This window comes from Hippoglossus stenolepis, chromosome 3 (genome assembly GCF_022539355.2).
Source record: "Hippoglossus stenolepis isolate QCI-W04-F060 chromosome 3, HSTE1.2, whole genome shotgun sequence".
Taxonomy (NCBI): domain Eukaryota; kingdom Metazoa; phylum Chordata; class Actinopteri; order Pleuronectiformes; family Pleuronectidae; genus Hippoglossus; species Hippoglossus stenolepis.
Genome location: NC_061485.1, coordinates 2,396,604 through 2,409,279, shown reverse-complemented (window position 1 = coordinate 2,409,279; position 12,676 = coordinate 2,396,604). Strand labels below are relative to the sequence as shown.

Genomic DNA, 12,676 nt, shown 5'->3' with positions numbered 1-12,676 from the left:
ACTGCGGAAGTCTTCCACACAGCTGGCAGTGTGGAAGACCGCCATAGGCAGCACAGCCGTTCTCCAGCGCAGCCGCCTGGCTGTTCACACGGACGAGCATTTCTCCGCTGGTCAGCCCCATAGACTGTACATATAAGGTCAGCCCGCGATTCTGCTTTCTCCGCTTGTTGTTGTACCCGTTGAATGTCGGGGTTCGGGGGTTACAGTAGCGCTGAACACTGCGGAAGTCCTCCACACTGCTGCTGTGTGGCGCTGACACAAATTCCAGCTCACGCACGGGAGAGCGAGCGGTCGCTCCCGAGCAGCTGCTGCAGCCTCCCAGTCCCAACGATCCACACAAATGCCACATGTGAGTGAATCGCGGGCTGACCAGCGGAGAAATGCTCGTCCCGTGTGAACAGCCCGGCTGCGTGCTTGGGAACGGCGCTGCGCTGCCTCGCAGCCTCCGGTGTAAACCCGGAAGTAACGAGTGTGGGGGGACGGGGTGGGCCAAGACCATGTAGGGAGACTTCCAGTTCCTTGTTACGACACAATACCCAGGAAGCGCAATCGAGTCGCTCAAGCATGACGTTTCTGACTTAGAGGAACTATAACAAAACGCGCGAGTGTTTTTTCCCCAGAGTTTTTGGGTTGGTAGACATGAGCCAGATACCCACATTAACCTGTAGAAGCACTAACAAAGTGGAATTTGCATGCTATGTCCCCTTTAAGGTGAAATACACCTACTAACAGTGACGTGTGTGTGTAATCACTTATTATATTGATTATGTATCTGAGACATAATTGAGGGAAAAAAGATTCAGTAATGTTTCATTGAGCTCTTTTCAGTTGTTGGGTCAGAAACTCTGAAAACATCTTCAAATGAATATTCAGGAAAACGTCAAATAACAAATTGGTGAAGGTGTTTGAAGGAGCATTTTACTGTCCTCTACAAAATAAGTTGCTATAATATATCGTCAGGGTTTTATATTATCATTATGATGATTGTTATTGTTATTAACTTAATATTATTGACAAGGAGATAAAAACTTCTAACAACCTTCTTCATCCGGAGATATTTGTGTTCTTCCAGTTTCACGTCCGTCACGTGTTAGAAACCTCACCAACACGTCCACTTGCTCACGGGGAAGCTTCAGGACATTGTCCTGCTGTCTCCTCACATGGACTCACTTGGACATTTTACTCTGAAGCTGCAGGAGAAGATCCAGAAAATGTCCAGAGACACTTTTCTCACCTACAGAACCTCTGAAGATCTCGGGGCATTCATCAAGTTGGTCGAATAAGTTCAGTGCAAGTTTTTCCAATGCCTGTATTCAAAGAATCACGTTTAATTAATTCCGTTATAAATGGAAGATGAGGAGTCTGTTAAACTTGCCTCCCCCCCAAAGGAAGTTCTGTTTCCACCCTTTTCCACTCATTGAAATTTAGTGTGAATCTGGATCAACTTTAAAATTGTTCAACCTTTGAGTAGTTTCTTCAGAGGATTATTTGTGGATCTTGATGAAGAATCACTCTGGCATGTTTATTGTTTAGGGGACTGATATGTATGAGTGTATGAAATTTGGTGCAGATCGGAATCAAATTCTGGATCTAGTAAATGTATTCATAAAGCCCATATTCACCGACCAGTTTCCCTCTTAGGACTGAACGAGGTGTAACATCCTCTGTCCTCAGCAAGACCGAGGAAAAACCACCAAGAACCAGTGTGTTCAGGACATTTTACAAACTGATACGATTCGATGAGGTTCACAAACAAAACTGAAATTGTTTGGTTTATGCAGTAAGATTTGATGATTGTCTGAAAGCATGGCCCCCACAACCCCAACTTTCTCTAGTGACACCTCAACCTTTTCTATGGAGTTACCCATAACTGGTGTAAGTGTTTGTGTTGAGTGATTAGCCCTGAATCCGAAGTTGCATTGAGTGCAGGGGCGAAGGAGCTACTGTTTAAATAAGTAATGATTTGTTTGGCGACTACTTCATCGAATACATCCCATAGTATGGGTGAGATACTGATGGGCCTGTAGCTGAGAGTCAGAAGAGGGTCGCCCCCGTTGAGACAGCAGCCGGTTTCCATGCATTGGAAGCTCCCTTGGCCCAAAGACGTCTTAATAGAACGCGCTAGAAGGTTAACTATCGAGGGATTGATCTGTTTCAGCTCCGCCCACAGCCCTTGATGGCTTCGGAAATGCATTTACCTTTGAAACGTCTGTCTGAGATACCGTAGAAGTGCTGGTTCGTTGGTAGCGATGATGCGTACGTTGCTTTGTTGGACTCAGGGTCTATGGTGGCCACTGAATCGGCTTTGTTATTGTATAGTGTTGACTCGTCCCTTTGAATCAGACACCAAATAAGTTACAAGCAGAATTTTCAATGGTTGTGATGATGTCTCATATTTTTAGAGCGTCGTCCCATCCTGTCTTTAGTTTGTGAGCATTATCGTTCACCCAGGGAAGAGTCTGATTCATGTTTGTGTGTTTCGTCTTAATTGAAAATTCACTGATTATCGATTGTAAATTTTCTGTAAACTTTAGACTTTTATAAAGTTGAAAAGAATTTAAATAAAAGTAAAAGTTTTATCAACGAATACAATGAATCCTGTAAATTTGAGACGAACAGTGAAACGTGTTTGTTTCAGGTCTGGAGAACTTTTAAACAAGTTGGAAATTATATTATAATTAAGTAAATTATTATTATGATTAAGTTATTTTACGTCAGTACATTAAATAAGAAGCTCCGTCCTGTTAGCTTAGCTTAGCATAAAGACTGGAGACAGAGGGAACAGCTAAAGAAAACAATCCAATAATAATTTTCCTTTATTCTCTTCTTCCACAAAACTCAGTTTTTCATGTTGTTTTTTGTTCTGTTTCATTTTGATTAACGTGCATTTTATGTCACATCAGTTCTTCACTTCTTCTGCAGCAGAAGTTTTAACAGAGAAACTCGTCGACTATGAACAAACCTCCTGAATCTGCTCACATGCACAAAGGAACTCAAACAAACTACAGTTCAGTTTCAGACATGGAAGACCTGAAGTGATCGTCCGTGTCGTTTGCCGCGTCGGGGACGACACGGCACCTTCTCAAGCTCTTATTCATCGTCCTCCGTGTTTGTTGGAGTTTAATGACAGTGATTGGTCGCAGAGTGACACGAGGTCACTTCCCTCTGATCCGACAGGTCGACCCTCACACCTGACGCAGCTCCTTCCTCCTCAGAATGGACGTGTAGGACGGATGCTCCACGTAGCTGTAATTGATGACACCTCCTTCATCCTCATAATCGATATCATCGTCCTCCTCGATATCGTCGATGTCCTCGTCGTCCAAACACTGGCTGTCCCCGTCCGACCCTTCCTCCTCTTCCTCATCCTCGTCCTCCGTCTCTGGCTCGCAGCTCATCCTCATCCTCCTGCGGTTGTTGTTCCTCACCGACGCCTCCAGAGCTTTCTGTCTCCGGTAGAAGTGGGAGAACTTGTTGAAGATGATGGTGATGGGCAGCGCCACCACCAGCGTGCCGCCCAGAATGCAGCCGCTGGCCGCCAGTTTCCCGGCCACCGTGACGGGCACCACATCCCCGTAACCCACCGTGGTCATGCTCACCGTCCCCCACCACCAGCAGGCGGGGATGGTGTCCAGACCCACGTCCTGGAGACAAAGACCCAGAGAGGAAAGATTCAACAAACACATTTCAACAAAATTTTAAACGGCCATGTGAATTCAACCACGACGATCAAAAATAGAGAATAAGAAATCATTTGAATAAAACGTTAACATTAAAGTTTCTGTGAGGACTCAACACGTGAGACTTCACCTCTTCGTATTCTGCCGTGTAAGCGATTCCAGAGAAGACGGAAACTCCGACAGCCAGATACAGCAGCAGAATCCCCACCTCACGATAACTGTGCTGCAAAAACAAGGAGGAGGAACGACGTTAGAAACTTTACACGTCTACGCCTGAAAACAAAGATGGACGACATGACAGCTCGCAAAAGTGAAGCCAAAGCGTCCTAATTGCCCCCTGGTGGCTGGGTGCAGTATTGATCATAAACCCTGCCTCCTCGGTGTTGGGACATGGGCCAAACTACGAGAAGGACTCGTTAAATAAATTAAACCAAATTGTTAAATAGTTTCATATTAAATATTTAATATTAAATAGTTTCTCAAAGATGGTTTCTGTCATTTTAGGTAAAGTTCTTATCACACAGATGTTTCTGATGAGTTTGGTTTCAAGATGCCACGGATCATTTTAAATAATGATTTATGAATTAATAACCTGACATGTGGAGTATATTTGTTGTTTTACACACGGAAAAACGATTCTGTTATGAAACATGAGTGTAACAGGAGCAGTTGTACTACTCTCCATCAGGTGTCATGAAACCAGCGTCAGATACATCGCTGATACACTGACGTCACATGGGACTTCAAATCCAGATGTGTAGTTGGATCAGATGTCACAGTGCTTCACAACAACTTCTTTAAACGCTACCATGTTGGGTGAAAGGTGTGTGTGTGTGTGTGTGTGTGTGTGTGTGTGTGTGTGTGTGTGTGTGTGTGTGTGTGTGTGTGTGTGTGTGTGTGTGTGTGTGTGTGTGTGTGTGTGTGTGTGTGTGAGGACTCACCCGAAGCGTCGCTCCCAGTGACCTCAGTCCGGTCGAGTGTCGGGCCAACTTCAACACTCTGAAGATCCTCGTCAGCCTGAGGACCTGAGGTGAGAGATGGGCGTGTTTCAAGACAAACGGCAGCAGAGAGGATTATGGGATATGGGAAATGTCTGGGGTGGGCGCTCTGCTGGTGTGTGAGGCTCGGAGCTGAAGTCGGATGCGAACGCTGCCATCTTGGCTTTTGACCTCATTTGGAGTCAGTCTGTGCGTTAGAATTGATGGAGCCACGGTATCGACCAATCACAAGTCAGTCTCAGCTGTCAATCGTGACGTTTCAGCCCTTACAGCATTAAATAACATGGCGACACTGTAGGTCACATACTGCGGCTACCATTCTTAGACATGTTGTATCTTGTGGAGGCGGACGTACACTGAACTGACGGCGCTGAGGCAGCCCTGATACGCACACGTGGTAAAAACCAAGTTCACTGAGTTCTGTGTCAAAGTGTGAGCCAGATGAAAGTGTCCCACCTGAATGAGTCGTCCCAGGTCTCCCAGCTCCGACTCGGATCCCAGCGTCAAGTCGAAGAGGAGCGTGATGTAGATGGGAACCACAGACACCATGTCAATAATGTTCAGAGGGTGATGGAAGAACTTCTTCCTGTTCGGAGCGAGCAGCAGCCGCGTCACCACCTCCGAGAGAAAACAACACTTTTATAGTTTTAGTTTTGTAGCAGAGACTCACCTGTGTGTTTAGTGAGCTGACCTCGAAGGTGAACCAGCAGCTGCAGAACACCTCCACCACCTGCATGGTGGGGTCCTCCGTCAGTTTCCCCTCAGAGTCAAACACCTGACAACAAGCAGGAGAAAGACAAGTTAAACATTTACACCTATATTTAGTTTTTTAACCACGTCTTCTTCTATCTCAGCCTCATCAAGTTTGACTTTCATGAGCCACAATGTGAGGAATTCATCTGGCGGGATTTTACACAATATTTTGAAAGGGGCAATATGTGAGAATGCAAATGTACGAATGTCTGTTGCTGCATTTTTGGGAATTTTTCCTGCAGCCTCCTGGTAAAATGTCAGCGGGAGAATGTCATGACCTGCTCCTGATGTAAATATAAAGTATTTAAATGTAAAGTATTTAAATATAAAGGCCCATTCTAGGGTAAAGAAAACATTAATTTGTACAGTTTAGATGAAACTTATGAAAGCATCATTAGGATTATGTTATATTCAGTCTCTTCCTGTCAATAGATCCTTTCACCTAAATCTTACACACTGGACCTTTAAATATTCAGTTGAAGATGTTTTCAGAGTTCCGAACAATCTGCTCTGCTTCTTCACACGAGAAACACAAACTCCAGACAATTGTCTGCACGTGCTCATGTCTGAAAACGTTCTGAAGAAACTTCCTGTCGAGTTGGTTTCAAAGCCTGAGTCTGTTTGTCTTCACGATGTCTCTCTGCTCTGACCTGATACTCGGGGATGCTGTTGATGCACATGATGGTGATGGACGTGAGCACCACAGCGATGGACAGCAGGCTGAAGAGTTTGCTGGGGACAGAGTATCCTGGGTTCTCCAGCGTCAGCCACAGACACCTCCTGAAGTTCCCACAGCGCACCACCTGGAAGTGCTGCATGTCTCTGAGGACGGAGACCAGGAGATTTAATGAAGGACACACCTGAGTAACGACGTGAGGACGAGGAAAGTCTTTCTGTTTCACCTGTTCATGTCCGATATCTCGTCCACAGACGTGTCGATGCTGCTGACGTCGCTCTCGTCGTCCCAGCTGCGATGGCGGCTGCTCTCCAGCTTGCGGTCGTGGTAACGGTAACTACAGCAACTGTCCAGGAAGAACTCATTGATGCCCCAGTACTCAATCTCCTGACTGTGGGAAACCAACGGAGAGACGATGTCAGTACGAGACGACGACAACTCCAACAGACTTCATCCACTGTCCCGTAAGAATAGAAATGTCTCTCCCATCACTGTAACCAAACTTTTCCCACATTTCGCAAAGAGAGAAGAACTCAGACGTTTTCCAACTCCTCACTCGGTGTCCGAGGTCGTCAGGCCTGGAGCTGAAATCATGTGACCTCACCAGCAGGTAGGAAACTTCCCCCTACACTCGTTATTCATGCGTTTGAATGTGTTGTGAGTCCATCTGCTGAAAATAACACCACAAACATTGTCGGCAGAACAACACAACACTTTTCCCCTCTCAGAATCTTCAGCTTCTACCTGTGTTGTACGTGTTGTGAGGTTTGCATGTGAGACACGAGGACAGAGACACGGACCTGAAGGAGAAGACGCACAGCTCGTCCATGATGTGAAGTTTCCCCGTCTGGTAGAAGTGGAGGACGTACGGGAACAGGCCGGGATTCCTGTCGAAATAAAACTCCTTCTGCTGCACGTCGTAGTCGTCACACACCTACGAGAGGAAGGAGGGGAAAGAAGGATTCAAGTTATTTGTAAAATAAATTCAAAATTTAATTATTTAGCGAGACAGGAGAAAAGATTCAAGGAGATTTATTGTCATTCCAGAACATGAGAGGGAACAGAACTGAGTCCTGAGGCGGCAAAGAAATGAAACACTGGAATATAAAACCTGAGCAGAAGCAGCAAATAAATACAAAGAAATAAAGAAAATAAAACAATAGAATCTGAAACTAAACAAGAATAAAAACAATGCAGATTAAAAAGGTGCAAATGAGGATTGATAAATATGAGTAGAGATATTCAAGTGTTACATGAAATAGTCTCTGGTGAAGTAAAGAAGAATCGTGAACATTGAGAAGTTCATGACAACAACTGTCAGAGTGAGTCGATGTTAGAAAACATCTGGAAAAGGTCTGGAACATTCTAACATGTGACGGACGTGAAACTGGAAGAACAAATATCTCAGGATGAAGAAGAGGAGCCGTACACGTAGAAGACGAAGACGTCAACTTGGAAACACGAGGAGGTTCCAGATCTTTTGGTGATGAGGGCCGACGCCGGTGTGGATGAGCTGTAAACAACAACACTGATCTTTCCACAGCAGGATTTATACGTCATGTCCGGCCCCCTGCTGCTCCACAGGCTCCGCCCCTCGCCTGGATGTTCCCCACATGTTCCTGTTTGAACGAGTCGGACCCGACAACCTGCTGCTGCTGCTTCACAAACACCAACTACACAACATGTCGGGACGATATTATCCCGACATTTGTGTGAAAACCTGACCCACCTGCAGAATGTCCTCCTCCGAGTCACATGACAGCAGCTTTCCCAGTCTGGTGTCTGGGAACTTCTTCAGCGTGGTGGAGCACAGGCTCCTCTTCAGGCCTCCGACGTTCACATGGATCAGACCCTCGTCAGAGTCCCGGTGGACCCAGCGGGGCACGCTCTCCTTCACCATGGTTACCGACTGTGGAGGGGAAAAGACGCAACTCAGGTGAGTCTGAGAATAAAGGTGACAAGGAGAAAACGAGACCACACACCTGAAACCACATTCAAATGTACTAGATCCTGATTTTTATTTGGATCTGCACCAAATTGCACTCATAAATATCAGTCCTCAGTGGTTGTGTGTCTTTCCTTGTTCTTCAGCTGCAGGTATTTGATTTGTTTTTTGTATTGTGATCATTTTGACTAATCGCAGCTTTAAATACTTTTTAAATCGAGGCCTGGATGTGACTCGGATCTTTTCTTTGAGTCACATGTGCTTCTTAACTTCATCTGAATGCAGCAGACAGTCACACACTGATTGGATGGACCACACAGTGTCAATAAAAGCTCAATGTTCACTGGACCTGAGCCCAAAAGACTTTGACTTGAAATTAGATCCTGAGACTGAATGTGAGTGAGTCCACGTCTGAGCTGAGTAAACAGAACGAGCCAAACCAGAGAGTTCTGCTCAGAGATGCTTCAATTAAGATTTAGTCTCGTTTAACATCAGCCAATGTTTGTAAGTACACACACACACACACACACACACACACACACACACACACACACACACACACACACACACACACACACACACACACACACACACACACAGTCACCGAAGTGCAAAGGATTGTGGGATAGGTGTCTGCTGCATTTGAAGGAGCCTTGTGTCGCTGTGAAGGAACCGACCTTCAGTCACAGCCTCTGGTGCAGCTTCAACTGTTCTTACTCATCAAGTTCCAGGGAAAACAGAAATGATCTGGCTCCGTCTTTTCTCCTTCATGTTCTTCTCTCCGTCTCCTGGTGTAAACATCAGATCTGTGCAGTGCTGCTCCGACAGGACGGAGGAGCTCCACCCTGAGAGTGAGATGTAATGATGTTATAGTCTGTGAGTGTGCGCTGCAGGAAAGGGCCTCGTCTCAGACAGGTGTTGAACCTAACGTGGACTTGATGGTGTTTTTAACAGAGCAGCCGGACTTCACCTCTTCTCTTCTTCCTGCTGCTGTTTAATCCAGTTTCTCCTTCTCTCTCGTCCGTTAGAGGACGGAGGCCGATGAGGAGTCATCGCTCCTCGAGGATGTTGGAGCGAAGCTTTGAGGAACTTGTACATGTTAGTTAAGAGAAAAAGATAAAGCTCCTGAAGCTCCTGAAACACCTCAGTGATCCACACTCTTGTCTCATCTCATCTTGTCTCATCTCATCTCATCTTGTCTCGTCTCGTCTCAATTCCCAGTCATGATTAGATGAAGCCTCACATTTCTCCAGAGTCTCAACCTGTAGATGTTCTGGATGCTGCAGGTTGAGTTCAGAGAAGTTCATGATTGTTCACAGATTTTCTAATTCATGCATGAGTGACCTTCTGGTTTCCTCTTTTTTCCCATCATGCACTGCCCCCAAACAAACAGTGAGACCATGTGGCCCCTCCCCCTGGTCGATGAAGGAGCCATGCTGAGGCCTCAGGGAGCCGCCTGCTGCTCACACAGAAATAAAGTTGATCTATAATTCAGCACGAGGAAGCTCAGCGGCTTGAAATCTCAGCGGTGGAGAGAAGAAGAAAAACACACCTTCGATAACAAACTCCCTTCGACACCCGAACATGACGCAACTTCACTTCACTCCAGACAAAAGAAATCTGTTCTCGCTCGGGTCCAGTTTGATATTTTGGCTTCATGTTTTCTTTCAGACGAGAGGAAATAAAATATTCAAAGTGCACATTGAGATTTTTATTTGATTAACGTTTGTGTTTGTAGATTAAAATCACAGCATAAATATTTAAAGGCTCAAAATTAGTTTTTTCTTCATATTCTGAAACTTTAGTAGTTTTATTCCAGTTTTATTCCTGTTTTTATTCTGAAGGTCTTTTTACTGAAGGGTTTGTTAGTATAATTCATATAATTCTATTTGTTCATATAATTTACAGCCTGATTTATAAAACATTTTATTCATAAAAACTGACACGGAGCAGATTTATAATTATTTCAAAGTGATGAAAAAGAGATACTAGTTTTATTTAGTATTATTTAGTTTTATTTCATGAAGATTAGGTTTGATAAAAGTCAGTTTTATTTGTTTTGCTGATTGTTGTGTTTGCATGTTGTTGTCCTGTTGACTTATGAAAACCAACAAATATAATGAAAAAAAGAGAAAACTATTTGCTTTCTCTGTGAGTTAAAGATCCAGAGCATCGTTAAAAGATCTGGATAAATAAAACACCACTGTTATTGTTGTTGTTATGATAATAATAATAATAATGATGGTAATAATGATGGTAATAATAATAACAATAACACATCCAAAATCGTCTCTCTAAAAACCTTTGACTTTGATGTATCGTCAAAATCATAAAGGAATTGTAAAAAACAATGTTTAAATTGAAATTACTTCAGATTAACAAACATTTAATGACACAATACCTCATTTGCATATATATACAATATAATCTTCATTGACTTAATCTGAGCATTTATTATTTTCTATTTCATTGCCCATTCTTTTTAAATTCTTTTATAATCAATATAATTCTATTTTCCACTCTCACGTGTTCTCTAATCTCTTCACCTCTTTTATTCTGTTCTTCTTTTAATGTGAATATTAGTATTGATAAGTTTACTCACTCGTTCATCAGCATCCTCCTCAGATTCAGATTCACCCCATCACAAGTCCAGAGGTTTATCACTTTCACTGATGAAAACGATGCAGAGAAACACACAGCATCTTCCTCTTCTCCCTCTCCTCCCTCTTCTTCCTCCTCCTCCTCTTCCTCCTCTTCTTCCTCTTATTCCTCCTGTTCTTCTTCCTCTGAATAAAACTCTCTCAGTCCATCTCTCTGTGTTTGTGTAACATCACTGAGAAAAGAAACAGCTGCAGCTTCCTCCTGCCTCTCTCTCTCTCTCTCTCTCTCTCTCTCTCTCTCTCTCTCTCTCTCTCTCTCTCTCTCTGTCTCTCTCTCTCTCTCTCTCTCCTCTCTCTCTCTCTCTGTCCCTCTCTCTGTCTCTCTCTCTCTCTCTCTGTCCCTCTCTCTGTCTCTCTCTCTCTCTCTCTGTCCCTCTCTCTGTCTCTCTCTCTCTCTCTCTGCCCTCTCTCTCTCTCTCTCTCTCTCTCTCTCTCTCTCTCTCTCTCTCTCTCTCTCTCTCTCTCTCTCTCTCTCTCTCTCTCTCTCTCTCTCTCTCTCTCTCTCTCTCTCTCTCTCTCTCTCTCTCTCTCTCTCTCTCTCTCTCTCTCTCTCTCTCTCTCTCTCTCTCTCTCTCTCTCTCTCTCTCTCTCTCTCTCTCTCTCTCTCACACAGTGCACGTGCTGATGGTTGTTTCTGTGACGTGTTAGCTCCGCCCAGCGGTTGATTCAAATCTAATAATCTTTATTTAAAGCTGCTCACACAGTAATAATGAGTTTTGAAACGACCTCGAGCTTCTTCAGTTCCATTAATATTCTGTGTCTCAGCTGAGATTTAAATATTAAATTAAATCCCAGGTGTCATCAACTCCTCAGTTTTTTAAATGACTCTCCTTTGCTCTCATACACAGAGACACGTTCACAAGCAGCTCAGGTTTTTAGTTTCCTCTGGCTGACCCCAGCATTCAAGTTTCCTCTCAATAACAACTCAACACGGAAATAAAGAAGTCACGTTTATTATATGAAGCAATAGATGATGTGTTACATTTACTCGTTTGTTGTCCAGATTTCATTTTCTGTTTAATTGAAGAGTAAAAACAGTAAAGTAACAGAAAAGAATTGAAATGATGAAGAGCTATAGGTCTCATAAAGAAAACACTAAACAACAGCAGTTTTATGTCTTTAATATTTTGAAGAAGATCTAAACTCACTTAACCATTAATCATCCTGTAAAATGAAGTTTTGTTCATTTATAAATCAAAAAATGTTTTGGTGAACCAATTTAAAAGAACAACTCTGGATTTGAAAAACTAAAATAATTTACAACCTCATTTCACATTTCTGGCATGTCTGTGAGGAGGCTGCCACCTAGTGGCCCACACTTTGGTTTACATCTCAGTGTAGATCTTCACCTCTTTGTGTGAAAATGTCTTCAAGCTGCAGAACCAGTAGATCAAAGCCATTTATCTTTGATGTTGTTACAGTTAAAGTGGCCAGCGTCGTCCATCTTTATTTAAAGTCTTTGATCTAAAGTCTCTCGAGGATCAAAGTTTCTTCCCTGTGTGATGGAGTGAGAGAGAACAGTTATAGTTCTCTCTCATCTGCATCTTCACCCACTAGATGTCACTAAATCAATACATTAGTCCTTAACAAAAATCAAATGTGTCTTTTAACCCTTGAAAGAGAAACCACGAGGTTTTAGCGTCATCAGAGCAAGTACGACATTTTAAAAACATCTTCAAGGTGGTTCACCGTAGAACCTGTTTGGATCTTCTCGAGGTTCCACCACCTTGTTTTCTCAGTGCTGCCTTTCGATAGCAGAAAAGTGCGTCTGATGTGGCGTTGAACTTCTTGTCTCTGGCGTCAGAATGTGGACTGAGCAAGGCGTAGGCAGCACGTTGGTGAACAGGAAGGTGGCGAAGAGGATGGTGGTGGTCGATTGGGCCGCGTGGTGATTAGATGTTGATGAAGGGGCGCGAGAGGAGCGACAGCATGCGGGTGAACAGCTGGACTCCGTGCGGATGGTG

At 43.8% G+C, this 12,676-nt stretch overlaps 1 protein-coding gene across 1 annotated transcript; it reads right to left on the bottom strand.

The window, feature by feature from the left end:
• Nucleotides 1–2,798: 2,798 nt before the first annotated feature.
• Nucleotides 2,799–10,858, bottom strand: si:dkey-43k4.5 (potassium voltage-gated channel subfamily S member 2). Its single transcript, XM_035152230.2, has 10 exons — nt 10,655–10,858; nt 7,837–8,016; nt 6,908–7,041; nt 6,334–6,498; nt 6,082–6,253; nt 5,370–5,453; nt 5,135–5,296; nt 4,622–4,705; nt 3,811–3,903; nt 2,799–3,644 (listed from the first exon to the last, which is right to left on the bottom strand). Exons 2-10 carry the CDS (start codon nt 8,005–8,007, stop codon nt 3,186–3,188), a joined length of 1,524 nt encoding a protein of 507 aa, XP_035008121.1. The 5' UTR covers nt 8,008–8,016; nt 10,655–10,858; the 3' UTR covers nt 2,799–3,185.
• Nucleotides 10,859–12,676: the final 1,818 nt, after the last annotated feature.